The sequence below is a fragment of the Nematolebias whitei genome, chromosome 14, assembly GCF_014905685.2.
Source record: "Nematolebias whitei isolate Nwh7 chromosome 14, NemWhi1, whole genome shotgun sequence".
Taxonomy (NCBI): Eukaryota; Metazoa; Chordata; class Actinopteri; order Cyprinodontiformes; family Rivulidae; genus Nematolebias; species Nematolebias whitei.
In genome coordinates, this window is record NC_056511.1 from 29512730 (window position 1) to 29533537 (window position 20808).

At 40.5% G+C, this 20808-nt stretch overlaps 1 protein-coding gene and 1 long non-coding RNA gene across 2 annotated transcripts in view; one reads left to right on the plus strand and one right to left on the minus strand.

Moving 5' to 3' along the window:
- The first annotated feature begins 1412 nt into the window (after positions 1-1412).
- ggnbp2 (gametogenetin binding protein 2) overlaps positions 1413-20808 on the plus strand; it is a 25313-nt gene continuing 5917 nt past the window's right edge. The window contains exons 1-12 of the mRNA XM_037688027.1: positions 1413-1521; positions 2218-2349; positions 3090-3170; positions 3260-3513; positions 4705-4803; positions 14932-15045; positions 15162-15371; positions 15483-15657; positions 15732-15920; positions 16034-16172; positions 16277-16402; positions 19106-19260. Coding sequence (XP_037543955.1) covers positions 2257-2349; positions 3090-3170; positions 3260-3513; positions 4705-4803; positions 14932-15045; positions 15162-15371; positions 15483-15657; positions 15732-15920; positions 16034-16172; positions 16277-16402; positions 19106-19260 — 1635 coding nt within the window. The 5' untranslated portion in view covers positions 1413-1521; positions 2218-2256. The remainder of the gene's footprint in view (positions 1522-2217; positions 2350-3089; positions 3171-3259; positions 3514-4704; positions 4804-14931; positions 15046-15161; positions 15372-15482; positions 15658-15731; positions 15921-16033; positions 16173-16276; positions 16403-19105; positions 19261-20808) is intronic.
- Positions 9981-10823, minus strand: LOC119420612. The gene is made up of 3 exons (XR_005187311.1): positions 10671-10823; positions 10387-10504; positions 9981-10095 (listed from the first exon to the last, which is right to left on the minus strand). It is a non-coding gene; the product is annotated as an uncharacterized LOC119420612 (long non-coding RNA).

Genomic DNA, 20808 nt, shown 5'->3' on the forward strand with positions numbered 1-20808 from the left:
TGCAATGATGTGGATGTGCCAACATCTAATATTTTATTCAGAATAGAACACAAATCACAGATCAAAAGTTTAAACTGAGAGAATGTATCATTTTAAAGGAAAAATCTGTTGTTTCCAAATTTCATGGTGTCAACAATTCCCAAAAAAGTTGTGACACGTCCATTTTTACCACTGTGTGGCATCCTCCCGTCTTCTTACAACACTCAACAGACGTTTGGGGACAGAGGAGACCAGTTTCTCAAGTTTAGAAATAGGAATGCTCTCCCATTCATGTCTAATACAGGCCTCCAACTGTTCAATCAATTTGGGCCTTCTTTGTCGCACCTTCCTGCTTATGATGTGCCACATGTTCTCTATAGGTGAAAGATCTGGACTGCAGGCTGGCCATTTCAGTACCTGGATCCTTCTCCTACGTAGCCATGATGTTGTGATTGCTGCAGAATGTGGTCTGGCATCTGAGCTTGTGGAGCTTGCTTAGAAATGGCTTCCTCTTTGCACTGTAGAGTTTCAGCTGGTGGATTGTGTTCACTGACAATGCTTTCTGGAAGTATTCCTGAGCCCATTCTGTTATTTCCTTGACAGTGGCATTCCTGTTTGAGGTGCAGTGACGTTTAAGGGCCCGGAGATCACGAGCATCCAGTAGTGTTTTACGGCCTTGACCCTTACGCACAGCGATTGTTCCAGATTCTCTGAATCTTTTGATGATGTTATTATGCACGGTTGATGATGATAACTTAAAAGTCTTTGCTATTTTACGCTGGGTAACACCATTCTGGTATTGCTGCACTATCTTTCTGTGCAACAATGGTGGAATTGGTGATCCTTTTACCATTTTGGCTTCTGAGAGACACTGACACTCTGAGAAGCTCTTTTTATACCCAATCATGTTCTCAGTTGACCTAATTAGTGTTAATTGGTCTTCCAGCTGTTTGCTATATGCTCAATTTCCTTTTTCCAACCACTTATTGCTACTTGTCCCAACTTTTTGGGGATTTGTTGACACTGTGAAATTTTGAATCAACATATTTTTCCTTTAAAATGTTACATTTACTCAGATTAAACTTTTGACCTGTCATCTATGTTATATTACGACTAAAATATTGACATTTGCCATCTCCACACCGTTACAATCAGTTTTTATTCACAATTTGTTTAGTGTCCCAACTATTTTGGAATCCGGTTTGTATAAGTCTTAATGTCCACAACATGGAATAAATGATAAACAGGTAAATAAAAACGTTTAAAATGATCTAGCAGGTTATTATGATCATACCTATACTGCATAAAAACATACATTTATAAACTTTTATGTCTTCCGGATTTCAGGGGGACAAATAATAGATAAAATAGATGGCCTCTTGCGTAATCAATGAGCCTTCAAGCCTCAGCGGCGCCCCCTGCTGGCTGTACGTTGAACAGCGTTACGTTGAGACTAAAGGTGAATCAGTAAAGATTCTGTTGCCGTAGTTGCCTCGTTCGCTGTCGCACTTGTTTATTTTTTTATGTAACTTTCAGAGGAAGGTAAGTCAAAATCGTGGTTGGGTTTAGTCAAGTGCACCTTTACCTTGCGGAGACGCCGGTGTTTGAAGTGTAAGGTCGAAAAACTGACGACAGTGTTCGTCGCTAAGTAGCCACTGGATTTAACTTTATATTAGCTTAGATTAGCATGCTAACGTTAGCAGCGACGTTAACGAGCAGGTTAGCCAAGTCAGTTGGCACCGACGAGACAGGCATATCGTATAAACTCTTTAACGTGTTTATTATCGAGGAGCAAATAGTATATTATTTGTAATATTGCTCCTAAAATTTCGCTGAACGACATTTTTGATTTTTAAAGTAGTGAGTGATATTGTGAAATAGAATTAGCTAGCAGGCTAACATTAACTGGAGTTAGCTGTCTATTTTCTGCGAGGCTAACCTAATCTTGTAACTTACAGTTTCACCAAAATAAGCAAATTGCACTTTATTAATCAAATATTTATGCTGTTAATACATCCACGCTCTCGTTTGCCATGTTGTTGCTAGCATAGCAAGCTAAATCTGGGTACCAGTTGCTTAGGTGGTATTGGGTCCAGTTTTAGAGACCCTTTTTAAAATGTGCTTTAAAGTGGTCATATTGAGATCGTTGTTATCTGAGTTAGTGACAAGAATATGCTGAGTTTCCTTCAATGAGCTGCAGTATTTCGATTACAGTGAGTTTGTGTGTTTCACTTGTAGGCGAGCTGCACAGAACCAGAGATCCGATCGGAAGAAGTCATGGCCCGATTGGTAGCAGTGTGCAGGGAAGGGGAGGAGGACTACCCGTTTCTGGCAAGACAGATCCCCCTATACATCGATGACACACTCACGGTGAGTTTACAGGTTCCTAGTATGCAGAGTGAAATGTAATGTTCTGATACTGGCACACAATTACTGTTTAATGTTTTGGGAGCAATAATGTGAAGTTTAACTTGGACTGAGAGTTCTCTGTGAAGCACATACAAAATCTGCTCAGTCTGGGTGTTTAACACATGGCAACACATTATTTTTACATGTATTTAGATGTGTTTTCCGAAAAGACACTACCATAGCATACCACTTTATTTATTAAGCACTTAAAACAGCACACTAGTCACAGTGTGAATGCTCAGGTTGCTGCAGAAACACATTTTGAAAAGTTGTTTTTGAGTTACTCACAGCACAACATCCATCATCTGTCAAATCTAGAGTTACTGAGTGCAATCAATACTGTTTATTAGCGAAGGACAACATGAAGAACGACTGGTCTGATCCTAAATAAATTATTTACTGTTTACTGGGTGTAGGCTTTTGTGCAAGCAAACTGGAAGAAACCTAATGTTTAAAAGCTGCATCAGCAGCCTGGATCTGTAGTTTCTGGTGCCTCTGTTCTTATCTAAGTCACACTTGGAGACATGTTGGTGATGTTCTGAAGTTACAAAGCTGATCGGATGACTTTTAGATGGCAGTGCAAGCTGATTTTAGAGACAAACCAGAACTTCCTGCAGTTTGGGAAGGTGTTTCCTGAAAATGACTGGTATGGATGAAAACAAACCTTGAGGTTTAATACTGTATATATTGTTGGTTGTCAGATGGTGATGGAGTTTTCTGACAGTGTGATGGATGTTGACAGCCATGAACGCAACACTTCCCGTTGGAAACAGTTTTCTGAGGTGAAGAGTTTTTATTTTACACTGTTGTTTTTGAGTGGTCAGTTAGAAAAAATAAATTGTTGACATAGGTGTGATTCCCTCGCCTCTAGTATTATTCCAAGCTGAAGCAGCAGGACTTGAATATGGCCTTGATGGTGACATCAAGAGAAGTGTTCAGTACATTATCTCAGCTGGTACCGTGTGTGGGCTGCAGACGAAGCGTCGAGCGCCTCTTCTCACATTCTGTGGAATCAGGAAAACCAGCCCTGAAGCCCCTCACGGTGAAACCTAAAGGCATGCTCACGGTCACCAAGTCCTGCTTGGCAGACATGAAGAAGCTTTATTCTCTCTTCTACATCCATGGGTAAGAAAGAAGGGTTTTTTTTTTTTGTTTTTTTTCTTATGTATTCACTAGAAAAGTGCTTAAAATCCAAATAGTTTGATTCAAGTACTGTATTTTTCGTCCTATAAGTTGCAGTTTTTTTGTATGCCCTGCGACTTATACGCTGAAGCGACATTTATGGATTTTTTTCCCCATATTTATAAACCAATTTTTGGCTGAGATGTGACTGTTTTCATTCACTGACTGAAAAAAATGGAACACTACCATTTTCAGACGCTAGATGGCACTCAAGTAGTAAGGCATACCGTTGTTTCATGTAATGGGTAAAAGTGGCTATTGACACAATTGGCTTGCCATAGCCTGCCACTGTTGTCTGCCTGTAGCAACTGAATCAGCTTCATTTCACTGTGCCGCCCCGGCGAAATGCAGCTCATTTGACCGTCAAAGTGCATTTATTAAGTAAAAGTTAGACTGAGACACATCTTTACTATAATTTCGAGCAAACAAATAAATGATTGTTTTTAGGTGTTTATCTTGTTAAATTTTGTAGAAATGCACAGAGGCTCGTCCCTCTGCGCGTGCCCACTTCCGCAAATCGGGTTTTGAAATGCAGCTTATTTGACCATCAAAGTGCATTTATTAAGTAAAAGTTAGACTGAGACACACCTTTACTATAATTTCGAGCAAATAAATAATTGTTTTTAAGTGTTAATCTTATTAAATTCATGTTAAAGTCCTCCCATGCACGCTCCCGCGGCCAGCATTTGGCAGACCATCGATTTTTGGCACAACACCGGCCCACATTTCTGGGTTCGGTCCACGTTTGCCAGCGGTGACGTGTAACAAACGTGTTGCGTCAGCATACGGCGAAGCAGCATATTTATAGATTTTTCCACTTTATTAGACATAGTTGGACTGATGCGACTTATAGGGCGGTGCGACTTGTACGGCGGAAAATATGGTAGTTGCTATTAGAAAGACAGAAATGTAACTTGTATGATTTAATTAAAGAAAAGCACTGGATTTTTTTTTATCAACTATGAAGTAATAATGTGATCATTTTATGTCCACTGCTCATAGATTTTTCAAGTCGAACTGATACTGATGTTTTTCTAGTCATTGCCACAAGAAATACATTCCAAACTGATTGTGTTTTACCACTAAATAATATATTCAGTTGCGTAAATTTTTATTTTTATTATTCATTTACAGATCAAAGTTAAATGACACAATTGATGCCATTCCGAAAAGTAAAAAGAACAAACGCTGCCAGTTGCACTCCTTGGACACTCACAAGCCTAAACCTTTGGGGTAAGTAATGCTTTTATTCATCTCTTTACCAAGTCTTTGTATTTTCTATGCTGCAATTAAACTGGCTGTCATCAAACCACTCCTAAAGAAAAACAGTCTAGATCTGACTGATCTCTAATAACAGGATTATTTTGAATTTATCATTCCTTAGTAAAATGCTGTTGACCTGCAGAAAATGAAAAAATATCTTAAGTCTAACTTTGTTTTTGGCTGCACCATAATACAGAAACTGAACTTATTAAAGTTGTGAACGACCCACTCACCTATTCAAAAAAAGAAAAAAAGTTTGTCCTTGTACTTCTGGATCTCAGAAAGCTTTTCACTCTTCAGCTTTTTAGGGGTTGTAATTTTTTTTTAATACAGATTTGAAAATTGTGGTCACTTCCTCGGTCCATTTCTTGCCTCGTTTAAGTTCTACATGTATAATAAGGCAATTCTTCGTGTGCTTTGGTGATTTCAATCTTTGCAACATCAGTGTTTGTGGTGTACCTCAGGTTCACTTCTTGGTCCAGTTTTATTTGGTCTGTGTACTTCCTCTTGTACATGTCTTTCATGATGTTAACTATCATAATTATGCTGAGGATTAGCAGTTTTACGTCTTTATCTTCTGATGATATAGATCCTCCACACTTCCTTACAGTGTTTAATATTATTGTACGGATGTCACAACAACTAAAGAAAAATTAAACATGTATTTAATGCAAAGACTAAGACAAAGTTACAGCACTTCTGTGTTTCTGGAGTGTAAAAGTGAAGCATAAAACCTGGGTGTACTAACAGCCCATGATCTAAATTTTAAGTCGCATTAATCAAATTACTAAATTCTGATTTTATTATTTGAGAAACATTTAGAAATTTAAGAAGTTGGTTTCAAAATCTGTAAAATAAATAAATTAATGTCAATTGTAATGGTCTTTTTACCAGCCTCTTAAACTCTACAGTACACGGGCTGCAGCTGATCCAAAATGCAGCTGCTCGTATTCTCACGTGTACTAAAATATATGAACGCTTCACACACCTGTTTCACACTCTGTACTGGCTTCCTATTGAAAGCAGAATCAATTTAAAAATATTGCTACTTTTATATAAAGTATTAAATGCCCTTGCATCACACTATATGAATGTTAATCACTTCTACAGCAATCAGATAACTCAGGTCTGTAGATCGTACTAACATGGTCTTGCCTTGTACCTTTTCCATATCATGGGAAGCTTCCTTCTGTATTTTTGCTCCAGTAAACTAAAATGCATTGCTTCTAGGTTTGGAGAAGCCCTCACTCTAGTTATATTTAGGAAAATGTTTAAAATGTTATTATTTGTGAAAGCATATCATTTCATTTCCTACTCAATTTTGTATTAACACTTTTATGAATTTGCTCTTTTATCTCTGTATGTCTTTTATGAAATATGTGTATGCATTTAGACTTTATCTAAAAACTAGTTAAATCTGGTCCTCTGGACATTCAAAAAAAAATTTTTTTTAATTGTAGAAACCTTTCGTCTTTCATCCGAAAGACTTCCTCATGGAATGTTGCGGGAGTATCAGAGAAACTGAGACGTTTATTTTCTAAACACAACGTCCCAGTGGCTTTTAAACACCAAAATACATTACGGCAAAGACTGGTTCATCCCAAAGATCCAGTCCCCTGGCACAGAGTTGTAGTGAACTCGGCCTCCGACCAAAACCTGCCTCTGAGGACCTTCATGGGACAGGAACTGTTATTTCATTGATTTGAATCCAGAAATACAAATTGGCTCATCCAGAGACTGTCTAATTGTATCCTGAAGTAATCAATTGAAAGAACACTCTTCTTTTTATATTATCATTACTATTTTACAATATCTTGATAAATCAAAAGTGTGTTTAGTTCATATCATTTCTAAATGTTGAACCACTCATTTTAAATCAACTGTGAAACAGTATTAATGATTTTTTTTAATCCTCATTTAAATTAGAAATCAAGTTAAATGTCTATTTACAAAGTAATTATGCATTTTGATCTTCTGTCTGAATGAGAAGTAGTGATGTCGGTCGAAAGTCAGAGACAGTCAGAAAGAAGTTTTTAGAACAGGCTGTATTGTTTTTAAACCTAGCAGACAGTAAATAAGAAACACTGGCACCTGCTTGCTCTCACTTCTTCAAAACATTTCTTCTGTCTGTACTAAAAGTTCCTAAAACATTCCTGCTGTCCTCTTGACTTGTAGTGACCCTCTGACATCACTGGAACCACCCCCTGTTGGTTGTTTCAACCAATCAGGAAGTCCTGAAGTGACCGGAGGTGAAAACTCTTTAAAAGTCCACACTTCCTGGAACTTCTAGTCTTCAAGTCTTCTTGAGTCTCTCAGGCTTCAGGTCTTTTCAGTCTTGTCTTCCAGTTTCCTGAGTCTTTCTTGGGACTATGGAGTCTTCTACTTCGGAGTGGAATTTCTGACTGAGTCGTACTGAGAGTTCCTAAGGAACTTTCAGATTTAATCAATAGCTGATGGATTTGACCGTGAGAAGAGGGTCCGTCCATCCCAGCGGAGTCACAGCACCTCGCTGTGAACTCACCCGGGCGTAACGCCCTACAACTTCGAAGGAAGCTTGTTCTGTTTAACAGAGTAAACCACACGACTTCTGACGATGGCCAGCCGCTCTTACCGGAGACGCTGAAAGGTAGCGTGCATAGGGACATCTAGACCGGAGCTGATCCATCATCTGCAAATGTAGAGACGTCACGAGTTGTCGTGCACTAAGTGGACCGGGGTTTGAGCTGGTGTTGAAAGAAGCGTGCTAATTCTGGTAAACAAAACATACATCTTTCCTTCATCTATCTTCCATTTAAACTCCTTCAATCCTTCCTTTAAAACTCTTCTATTTTGTCAGTAATCTAAATGCCTTCAGAAATGTCTTGTTGTCTTATTAAGTAAAACGTGCCAAGTTTTATTAATCAGAACCAGATTAGCTAATCACGTGTACATATTTTGATGTTAAATTTTGATTCTGTTAAATAAATGACCACATTTATTCTGATGGGTCAAAGGAAATTAAAGTCTCATGTCACTGATTTAAACAGTCATCACAGTTATCTCGTCACATGACCTTAATTTAACTCGAAAAAGAGAGAACCCGTTGTATTTAAATAATTAGTAGTGAAAGGTGCAGCTAAGCTGGCTCTGACACCACTACAGAGTAATGTGTATGCTGTTCAGTGTCAGGAGGGCTGTGATCAGTCTTACATGGGGGAAACTAACCAGCCACTGGCCAAAAGGATGGACCAGCACAGAAGATCAACATCATCAGGCCAGGACTCTGCGGTCTACACTCATCTCCAGGTCAGCGGTCACTCGTTCAGGGATGAAGATGTTCACATCCTGGATAGAGAGGAACGATGGTTTGAGAGCGGAGTAAAGGAGGCCATCTTTGTGACAAGAAACCATCCACCATTAACCAGGGGTGGAGGCCTCCGTGTTCATATGTCCCCATCTTTTTATTGCTAGTATCACTCAGCCTCCTGTGAATAGTAAACAGCCATCAGTGTGCTAATAATCCATCGTTAGGCTGATGGTCCTCCTTGATTATGTGAGCAGGTGGTTTTGGTTGTCAGCAGCAAACTGGGTGATCCACTCTGAGAAGGTGCTATTTAAGAGACTGAGCTGAATACAGCACCTCAGACTGAGGAAGTATTTCGGATGAGAGACGAAACATTTCTAATATATATATATATATATATATATATATATATATATATATATATATAATTAGGGTTGTACATCTCTGTGTGATAGACGATTCGATTCGCATCTAGATACAAAGGTTACGATTCGATTCAAAAACGATTTATTTTAAAAACAGAACGATTCGATTCAACTTTATATAATTCTACAGTTTAACATTTGTTGAATGTAGACAAATATTAATTATGAACAAAAAGGGCCATTTCTATAAATGTGACATTCTTACATTATTTTTAAATTTGTAAAAGTCTACATATATCATATCTAAAAGCGTGCAGTAAGGCACTGGCAAAAATAAAGTAAAAAGCCAAACAACAGAATCACATGTCAAATGTGTTTATTTTTAGACATGGACCTAAAAAGACCAGCCAAAATAATATTTCTTTGTTTGATGGGATCAGTATAAAATGAGAAAATAAAGAAAAATTATAAAATGCACAAATGATTACAGCAGCATGTAATAAAAAAAAAAATAGGAATAAGCTACAGTAAGCACAAAGCACCTGTGCAATAACCTGTCACATACCCTGCATAGTTTGGTAGTTGTGCAATATATATCATGTGCATTTTGGCTTATATTACATTACTACCTTGAAATACTTATTCACACAAATTCATTCTGCTTCACTGTAAAAATTCTACAATGTTGTTTACCATTTTTCTCTTCAGAAACTTTGTAAATATTATAATTACTTTTTCACATTTTGGTAGTTTATTTTGTACCCTTATTGCATGCTTTAGTATTTCTTGTTTGCTTGTTTTTTGTTTTTTAGCAAGTCAAATCGGTTCTTCTCATCCTGAACATTTCATTGTGTTAACCATGCATATGACAAACACAACTTGAACTTGAACTTAATAATACAAAAACATAATGCAAGAACAGTACGCCTAACAACAGCAGCACGAACATGAGTTTGTGTGAGCAGGTGGGCACAGATTAATATAACATCATGTCATTTAAACAGCAGCATGAGATCAGATCAGCAGCATGGATAATCAGCAGCACATATCAACAGTCAAAGTGCCGATTACATGTATAAAAGAAATCAAAGTGCAGCTTTCTGACCTGGTGAGGTAGTCTGAACAAAAGTAATGTCCTGCATTTCTACATTCACGTCAGGTTCAATCTGCACTCAAACACAGTGAAGTAGTTCACTTCCTTATGTTTGTATGTTTACCTATATTTTTATTCATCATAATCACTGTCCTCATCTTTTTTTTGCAGCAGATTTTTCTTAAGGAAAATCAGCTGATACACATGCTCATGTTTGAGTAGACTGCGTTTTGTGGAAACAATATCTCCTGCAGTGCTGAAAACTCTCTCAGATGCCACACTGGTGGCCGGTATGCACAGATACATTTTAGCCATAGATGACAGCAGTGGCAAGTCCTGTTGCTCTTTCCACCACTGTAGTGGGTTTTTGTTCAGGGGCAAAGGATCACACTCTCTGTACCTCTTGACTTCTTCATTGGCCTGGTCCCTCACAGATCTAGATGCCGTCCTTACTTGAAAGTCTTCTCCCAACAGCTGGTCCAGGGCTGACATTTTCTTCTTTTTACAAGGAGGTTTATCATCTGAAATAGAAAACAAGAACCATATATTACTGGCTATGTTTGCCATGAAGTTTTTTAATTGACTACCATTTTATGTATAAATCTTCATTTGATGTTCAGAATTTATTTATGTAAGGACTCGTGTACATATGTAAAATATGTATCATTATCATCATCATTATTATTGAACTCTTTCTTTGCATGCAGATCCTCTTATTATAGTGAATGTGTTTTATACTGATACTATGACTGCAGCACAAGTTTAAGACAAAGTCTTCTCGTTCTTGATCACAAGTTATAAAACACACAAACCTTTATGCTCATCTTGGGTCTGGGGTACATCAATGCAGATGTCCGGATCTCCATTTGCAGGTTCACTCTGACATGGATCAGTCTGCACTGGACCTCTCTGAACTGAACCCCCCGTTACCTAGAAATAAAACATGAAATGACATTTAGTGTACAGTATGGTTAAATGCAGTGTAAAGAATCAAATAAACAGTAGTCAGAATATATCTAATGACAGCAACAAAACACAGCAGACTGTAACTGAATGTACTGTAATATGTATTTTGACAGTGTGTTGGGGGATTTACCTTGTGATGCAGGGATGCTGCTTCTGCTGATATGCTTGTGAATGTCCTCTCTGCATCATGGTTACTGAGGAAGGGCAGGGACTTAAAACGGGGGTCCAGAGCTGCTGCAGTGTGGAAGAGATCTTCAAGGCCTGTGTAGCGTTTCTCCAAGTCATTCTTGAACGCCTGCTTCATCTCTGATTAACACTGAGTCTTCATCTGATGGTTCAAAGTTCTTTTTAAGCTTGGCTTTTACAGGAAGAATCATTGAGAGTGTGGGTCGCTTGTCTTCAGACATGCTGGTAGTCACAAGTTTGACTGGCGCCATCAGTTTGACAATGTCTTCAATGTCGCAGAAGTCTTTGTCCTTGAGAGTATTCACCTCTTCTCCTTTTCTGAGGTCCCTGGACATGAGTGCTGCAGAAATCGCAGGATGTTGCTCAAAAAAGCGTTCAAGCATGTCATGGGAGCTATTCCACCGCGTGGATACATCTTGGATGAGTTTGTGGGAAGGCAAGGCTAGTTGTTTCTGTTTCTCTTGAAGGATTTCTGCTGCCCTCACACTACGATGAAAAAAGGCAACGGCTTTCCTCACTCTCCCCAGCAACCTTGCTACTGTGTCAACTTTAAAGGCTTTCTGTGTGGTGAGATTAATAGTGTGTGCAAAGCACATGAGGTGAGGGGTCATCTCTGCTTCCACTCCAGCTAATACCATGTTTGTGGCATTGTCTGTCACCAGGGCTGGATCTTTATCAAGAAGGTTCCAGTCAACACATGCCTGTTTTAGCAGAGCACCAATGTTTTTCCCAGTGTGGGATCCTTTGAATGCCCTGGTTTGTAACACATGCACATTTAACTTCCAGTCTGGAGAGATGTAGTGGACAGTGATGGTCACATAAGACTCAGTGGAGCATGACGTCCAGGCATCAGTTGTAATAGCAACTCTCTCTGCATGTGCCAATTCTTTTTCAACTTGGCTCTTCACTTGGGCATACAACGCTGGCATGCATGTGTTTGTGATATGCTGCTGGGACGGAATCTTATATCTGGGCTCTAACGTATGAATCAAATCCTGAAATCCTTCCCCCTCCACTATATTGTACGGCCATAAGCCCTTAGCTATGAAACGGGTTATTGATGCCGTTATATCCTTAGCTCGTGATGAACTGTCGCCGAGTTGCCCGTAAAATTTAGTGATAACGTTACCCGTCGCTCTCTGTGTGGCAGCTGCCTGCTCCTGCTCATTGTTATGGGGCTTGAGAAGTTCGCCATACTCCTCTGTGTTTTCTCGTTACATGTTGATCAAGGTTTGCTGTGCTACCAGTGTACTTCAGAGGTGCTCTGCATAGCTTACAAATGGCGTGGTTTTTGTCGAGTTTTCCGTCCTTCTTGTAAAACCCGAAAACGTTCCACACTTTAGACTTTTGTCTGGCTGCTGTATTGAAAATCTTTCTCGGTGACCCGCTAACGCTGCTACTATTTACATCCATTCTCGTTGTCTTGTTGAGCTACGGAGCATGCGTGAGAATAGCTTTGCGGGCATTTCCGACTCTCGCGTTGTTTTATAAACGCACTGTCAACCGAGCTAGTCTCACGATACCCGGTTCATGTCTCTTCAACCGGTTCATCTCAGCATTTGTGGCTGGTTGCTGTCGATTTATAAGGCTGCTACCGACACAACCATATCGCTAGCTTGTCAAATCGAATATCCGGTCGTATCGGTTTATCTATAACAACCCTAATATATATATATTCAAATTCAATTCAAAAATACTTTTATTTATCCCAAAGGGAAATTATTTGTTGTTGCAATTCGTTATCCTCATTTCATTAAGAGATGTTATAGATACTGATGACTGTAGAAAGGAAGGATCTCTTGTAAAGGTCCATCCCACAGTGGATCCTAAGAAACTGGCCGCAGATGCCGTCTGATCCGTCCACCCAGACTCGGCTGGCCTCTTGGTTCCCCCGAGCTGTAGGACCGCCTGAATGCCGGGCAGAACTCCTCCCAGAGCGATGGTCACTCCTTCCAGCAGTCTGCCGAGCTCCTCGCCGCTGCGGACAGCCAACTGTAGGTACTGAGGGACGATCCTGTCCTTCCGCTGTTATGAGCCATGTTTCCAGCTGCTAGTTCCAGGATCTCAGTGGTCAGGCACTCGAGCACAGCTGGCAGGGAGATGAGAATGCGTCCACAGAACATCCTTTTCAACTCATATACACACATATATATACATATATATACATATATATACATACATACAGGTCCTTCTCAAAAAATTAGCATATTGTGATAAAGGTCATTATTTTCCATAGTGTAATGATAAAAATGAAACTTTCATATATTTTAGATTCATTGCACACCAATTGAAATATTTCTGGTCTTTAATTGTTTTAATACTGATGATTATGGCATACAGCTCATGAAAACCCAAAATGCCTGGTAAGTCTAACAGCCTCAGGGTAGAAGCTGTTCCTCAGTCTAGTGGTTCTACACTTAATGCTCCTTAACCTCCTTCCTGAGAGGAGTGGGGCAAAAAGTGTGTGTGCTGGGTGAGTGGGGTCCTTCATGATGCAGGTGGCCCTCTTCCTGCATCTGGAGGTGTAGGTGTCTGTGATGGTGGGGAGGCTGATTCCGACAGATTTCTGTGCAGCCTTCACCACTCTCTGCAAAGCTTTTCTTTCTGCAGCTGTGCAGCCTCCATGCCACACGTTGATGCTCGAGCACAGGATGCTCTCCACTGCACACCTGTAGAAGGAGGTGAGGACTGAGCTTCCCAGACCAGCTCGCCTCAGCCGTCTGAGGAAGTAGAGTCTCTGATGAGCTTTCTTGATCAGGCTGGTGGTGTTGTTGCTCCAGCTGAGGTTGTCATTCATGTGTACACCCAAGTACTTGTAGCTGGAGACCACTTCCACCGCAGACCTCTTATGTTCAGGGGGGTGTAGATGTTTTTGTTCCTTCTGAAGTCCACAATCATCTCCTTTGTCTTCTTCACATTGATGTGAAGGTTATTCTCTTTGCACCAGCTCTCCAGGTGTTCCACATCTTGCCTGTAGCTGGACTCATCATTGTTTGTGATGCATCCCACCACCGCTGTATCATCTGCAAATTTTACAATGTGACAGCCTGGATGGGTAGCTGCACAATCATACGTGAGCAGAGTAAACAGGAGGGGGCTCAACACACATCCCTGAGGAGAGCCAGTGCTGAGGGTTATGGTGGAGGCGGAGAGATTGTGGATCCTCACTAACTGTGGTCTGTTTGTTAAAAAGTCTAGTACCCAGTTGCAGATGGAGGGGGTTAGTCCTAGTGTGGATAGTTTGTCCATCAGGGTTTGGGGGATCATCGTGTTGAAGGCGGATGTGAAATCCACAAAGAGCATACGGACGTAAGAGTTTTTCTGCTCCAGGTGGTTGAGCCTGGAGCCTGCTCTTGCTGCAGTGAAGGAAGTTGCAGCACCTGAAACCACAAAAGCCAAAACGAGCAGCAAAAAAAAACTGTAGTATGCTTTTCTTATAACTGTTTATTGTTGTTGCTGTTGTCCATTGTTGTCATCTTTCTTTGTTGAAATCAGGTCTCTCTTGTAAATGAGTCCTCGAGGCTCAATGGGATTTACCTGTATAAATAAAGGTTGATTGATGTTCAATTAAAATATCCTTGTTCTATATTTTTCCAAATAATTTTGCTCTAAAAATATTTTTGTTCATCTGTTTAATGAGCCCATCTTTAGAGTTGATTTTTTTAAAGTCTATTCGTTTTGTATGTTAATATCCATTTGGTGACTTGTTAATAAACATGAAATTTTATATCTTCCTTTCATTACATTCTTAAAACTATCATGTCAAACTGATTTGCTTGCAAAAGCAGTAAAAAGCTTAATTAAAAAAATGTTGGGTTTTTTTTTTTTTTGGGTTCGGACCTGTAATTACTGTTTAATTTATTGGGTTGGGTAGGCTCGGAAAAAATGGCTATGGGCTACTGGCTGGGGCCGGGTCAGGTTGGATTTTTTTAGGCCCGAATGCAACTTTACCTCTGAGCATGCATCATCTGCTCTAACATCACACAAGCACAGCAGCTTACATTCATCTGCAAGCTAATGGTAACACAAATACCCAAAGTTTGGTTAATCTGTGTGATGTATTTGCTTTGTATTCTGTTTGGCGTGCAAATATGCTGTTATCAACAAGCTAATTTAGCACTTAGATTATTTCCCAAGTTCCCCCAAAGCAAATCTGTTTCTTAGCAATGATTGTTAAATTTTGTGATGGTGGTTGTATTATACAGGGGGAGCTGGATGGATGTGTGGGAGCTGATGTCTCAAGAATGCAGGGATGAGGTGGTCCTCATCGACAGTGCCAGTCTCCTTGAAACACTGGAGGCATACTTGCGTAAACACAGGTAATCTGTAGCAATAAGATCACAGATTACTAGAATGCTTTGATTTCCTCCATGAAACACTGTTTTAGGAATAAGCTGATGAACCATGACATCCTAAAGTTCCTTTTTGTCAACAGGTTTTGCACAGACTGTAAGAATAAAGTGCTCAGAGCGTATAACATCTTGGTTGGGGAGGTGGAGTCCAGTGAGGAGAAGGGATACTGTGCTGCTCTGTATGAGGGCCTGTGTTGTTGTCCCCACGAACGGCACATTCATGTGTGCTGTGAAACGGACTTCATCGCTCATTTACTTGGCAGGGCAGAGCCCGAATTCTCAGGAGCCTATGAGTAAGTCAAATGCTGCTGTGCTAAATTCTACATGTTGTCCAATGTCTTTCTCTCGTCATATTAATCAGAGATTGAACTAATGGTGATTTTTCTTTGTTTTTGTTGTTTCAGACGCAGAGAGAGACATGCAAAAACAATTGACATTGCCCAAGAGGAGGTGCTGACCTGTTTGGGCATTCACCTCTATGAACGGCTGCACAGAATCTGGCAGAAACTGCGGGCAGAGGAGCAGACCTGGCAGATCTTGTTTCATTTGGGAATTGATGCTCTAAGGAAAAGTTTTGAGGTATAGTCAAGTCGATGCTTCATCTTTGATTGTATCGTAGCTGTGTGCGTCCTTACATGTTACCCTGGTCCCAGATGGCTGTGGAGAAGATGCAGGGGATCAGCAGACTCGAGCAGCTTGTGGAGGAACTGTCTGAGGAAGAGAGAGTCAAAGAGCTGAAGCTGGAGAAAAAGAGGCAAAAGCGTAAAAATCGACGCAAAAACAAGTGTGGCTTTGACATGTCTGAACAGGAGGCAGAGGACAAGGAGAAAATCCTGGATGAGGTAGTTTTCCAACATTTGAAAGTATGGGATGGAGGATGTGCTTAAGAACATCACTGTGGCTGGTAAGCTAAGTTTCTCTGCCTCGGTTTCAACGTGGTCTTGATGTGTTGCAGAGTTCCTATGAGTCTGTAGAGAGCAGCTGTAAGGCCTGCGGTAGCCCTGGTGAGGAGGAAGAGGAGGAAGCTGGCTGTGAAGGGAATGATGCCACCTGTAGCAACACTTCCTGTAAGTGCCTGAGCAATGCCAAGCAAGGTAAAGACATACACACAAAAAGCCCATCAAAACCAGATCTTCTTAATGCACTTAAATAGAACCCCAAACAAGAAGCTTTGAGATAATTTTATCTTTTTCTCCAGATTTGTCCCACAACAGTAATGGAAGCGATTGCGGCTACTCCTCAAGTATAGAAGGCAGTGAGATGGGGTCACGAGAAGGCTCAGACGTTGCCTGCTCTGAAGGAATCTGCGACCATTATGAAGCAGGTCAGGACTGAGCAGAATACAGTGATCTAGCACCTATCGTGGGGGGATCATGTTCCATAGATCCCCAAAAAGTAGCAGCCTTATAATTATTTCATTATTTACCGTATTTTCCAGATTATACGTTGCTCCAGAGTAGGGGTTGAACGAGTATATAATTTTTAAACTCGACATTAACATAATAAAACCCAAGTAGAACTCGAGTATTTGATGACGTCATAGATCTCAAGATACAAAAATAAATAAATAAATAAAACCGCAAAAAAAAGGTAATTATTTACCAAAAAAAAAAGACCAACAAAACATTGGGAGCGTATATTATGCTCCTACCATTTATCATACTGCAAATAAATCACAGGAAAAACAAAACTATTAGTTATTATTATTAAACTGCAAACGAAAAGAAACATGCAGCACGTCAAAAACAAAACTTAACCGAAACTGGTTCGGTGGATTGGACCCGGTTTTACACCATACTCTGTGACCTGCAACAGTGCAACACCGCCCCCTACGGTCATACGGTGGTCACATAATATGACGTCACTACGGATACTCAATGTTAAATTTTTAACCTCGATAGATGTCCTAGCAATCGATGTGTAGATTACTCAAGTACTCTGTTAATGCCCTACTCCAGAGTATAGGTCACATCAGTCAAAAAATGCCTCATGAAGAGGAAAAAAGCATAAGTTGCTTTGGAGTATAAGTCACATTTATTTAGAAGTGTATTTCACGAAGTGCAAAGACAGACATTTAATATGAAATATCAATCGGGCTGACTGACCGTCGGGAGCGCCGGGACATTTCCCGGTGGCCTGGCCAGCTCAGTGGTTGCCGAAGGACTGGACTAAAGGCTTGGTTCGGGTCGTGCTTTATTATTTTAAATAAACAAGCCACTCTTGCCCGGTCTCATTCAGGTCTCACTGAAGCTGCACTATAGTGATGGGGAAAGACAGACACTTCCTCCCGCTCCCTCCCTTCTTTTGTTGAGTCTGTGTCTGTCACAACAGAGTCACACAGCTCGCCCCCGTGGACTTGCACACCCGATGGTTATATGTTTGCGTGCACTGTGCGCACACTGAACATGCCTGGGATCCTGAACAGGCTTAATTAACACAACAAGCCAACGAGTCCAACAAGAAAGTTACCGTCCTCTGTTGCTTCTGAACAACTCCGCCAACTCCAGAGGAAGAATGTGGGGGGAGGAGGGAGTTGGCAGAAGAGGAACAACATATAGATGTCAAAAGCCTGGAGGGACCTCTTGCGGCTTCAAATGGTAATGTTAACTCTTTGGTTCATGTCTGTACATGAACATTTGAATGAGCATTTAACGTGTCAGTCAAAAATTGCATCATGAAAAGGGAAAAAAAGACATGTATAAGTCGCTTTAGACTATACGTCGCAGGACTGGCCAAACTGAAAAAAAACGGCGACAAAGTCAGAAAAATACGTTATATATATTTTAAGGCTTTATAAACCCTTCCCACGTTCCTCTTACAAACCTTTCCCACTTTTAGGTTTACCCTTTGCATGCAGCGCAGCACTGAAAATTTTAGTCCACACCCACCTGTTGTGTGGGCCCCACCCCACTCTGTATAAATTGTGCTGAGACTGGAAATAGACTTCCAAATTCACAAAGTTTGTTTTCTCAGTCATCCAGGTATATAACAACAAAAAAGGTTGAATCATGTCATCTGGACTTCGTTTTTTTTTTGTTAAAAAGAAACGTTTCGCCCCTCATCCAAGAGGCTTCGTCAGACTTCCAAATTGTTTTCCTTCAGCCATGTAGGAGCCAGTGAGGCCCAAATCTTTAAGGGCTGCGCTTACTCATAGAATCTGGGGTTACAATACGTAACCAATATTCTATGTTGTATAGGCTTCCCCCTCTAAGGCTATTGCTAGTGTGTTAAAGGCGAAGCAGGCTGTAGTCTATACCTCACTGGGTCTGTTCAGTACCACAATCACACAGATATCTGCTTGCACTCTTTGAAACTATCCATATTGAGACTTTGACTCAAGCTTAATTATGCGCCACTGGATCTGTGCATCTGAGACCAACTGAGCAGCAGAGAGAGAAATAATCTCTGCTTCAGATTAAAGGCTGACAGGTCAAACCCTGCTGCTGTGAGAACAGGCCAGATGGAGAGCTCACTGAAACATCTGCATCATCACTCTGAGGACAGTGAGTCAGGGAGAAGCTGGAGACATCATGCAGATAAAAAAGGATGAGTGAGCACGGAGAAACTCATGAAGCTCCTGTGCAGATGTCCTGCACTGACACTCCTCCATACGGAGTCGTGTAGGATGAGATTCCTCTGGTGGAGTGAGCTCTGAGCCCCTCTGGAGGCTGAGATCCAGAGGAAATATACGCCTGTGAAACAGCCTCACACAACCAGTGTGACGGGCCCTGAGCAAACAGAGAAGGTCCTTGAGACTGATCTCTGAAGTACACAAACACGCTGAGAGCGGTGTGATTCAGCAATGTGCGCGACGTAGCAGGACAGTGAGCGCACAATGCAGAGATGAGCAGTGTCTTCCTCTTCCACTCACGCAAGCAGCAGTGGTGTACAGTATGTACTGCGATATCCTGCAATATATAAAAAAAACCTGCAGTGAAGCCGCAATAAGTGAACCGTGAGGGACGACTGTGCAGCCTGAACGTTCAGTCTCTTGTTTTAATCTCAGTTTATTTTTTACAATCTGAAGGTGATTACACAAATGTCCATCGCTGTGCTGAAGATGAGGATGAGGAAGAGGATGGTGCCGACAGCTGTGTCGACTTCTGGCCACAGTCTGAGGAAAAGTGTCAGTGCAAGAGCAAAAAGAAGAAGAAAAAGGCAAAGAGCTTCTGTACCAGTCAGGTGAGACAACAGAGTGGTGAACCACTGGTTGTATAAAAAAAAGACTCCTGCCCAGTTTTGAAAAGTGTAGTATGGAAAAATGTTTTTTTTTTTTTCTAAAACAGATTTTCCAAAAAGCTCAAACTGCAGAGTACTTTTCAGATTCATTACATTGAGATATGGTCAATGAGTGCAGCGTACAAGTTTTAAAGCAGCCCTAATGTTGTTGAGACTATGGAGTAACTTCAAATATTTACTCAAATTTTGACTTTAAAATATAAAGTTATTAAGACATCTTGTGAATGTCACAAAGTTTAAATCTGCAGCTTTTTAACACAAAGTACAAACTGGATTCCAAAAAAGTTGGGACACTAAACAAATGTGAATAAAAACTGAATGCAATGATGTGGAGATGGCAAATGTCAATATTTTATTCGTAATATAACATGAATGACAGATCAAAAGTTTAATCTGATTAAATGTAACATTTTAAAGGAAAATATGTTGATTCAAAATTTCACAGTGTCAACAAATCCCAAAAAAGTTGGGACAAGTAGCAATAAGTGGCTGGAAAAAGGAAATTGAGCATATAATGAACAGCTGGAAGACCAATTAACACTAATTAGGTCAATTAACAACATGATTGACTATTCAATTCAGTTTATTTATATAGCGCCAAATCAAAACAAAGTTGTCTCATGGCACTTTACAGGAACATTCACATACATAAAAGCCAATTAGTAAATTTCTCTATCTAAGGAATCCAGCAGACAAGTTGAATCTTGGCTTCGTTGCAGTCTCCCATCCTGAGCAAGCAAAGTGGCAACAGTGGAAAGAAAAACTCCCTTTTAAAGGAAGAAACCTCCAGCAGAACCAGGCTCAGGACAAGCGGCCATCTGCTTTGACCGACTGGTTGAGAGGACAGGAAGGAGAGACAAACGAACACAGAATGGTGGGTCCAGGTATAGGTCCAGGTGTATCTGAAAGACAAAAAAAACACATGTTAAGGATAGAAAAAATAATTACAAATACAAAACAGGTTGAGCAGAGTAAGTAAAGACAGTAGTAGAGTGAAAATTGTGGTCAGTTTGTCCTCCAGCAGTCTAAGCCTATAGCAGCATAACTAAGGGGCAGCTCAGGAAACCCAAGCCGACCCTAACTATAGGATTTAGCAAAAAGGAAAGTCTTAAGCCTAGTTTTAAAACTGGATAATGTGTCAGCCTCACGGACAGAGATTGGAAGTTGGTTCCACAAGAGAGGGGCCTGATAACTGAAAGATCTGGCTCCCATTCTGTTTTTGTAAAATCTAGGAACCATAAGTAAACCTGCGGTCTGAGAGCGAAGTGCTCTGTTAGTAAAATATGGAACAATAAGATCTGTACTATAAGATGGAGCCAGGTTGTTGAGAGCTTTGTAGGTTAGAAGTAAGATTTTGAATTCTATTCTGGATTTGACAGGGAGCCAATGGAGAGAAACTAAAACTGGAGAGATATGATCTCTCCCTCTAACTCCAGTTAAGACACTGGCAGCAGCATTTTGGATCAACTGAAGACGTTTTAAAGAAGTATT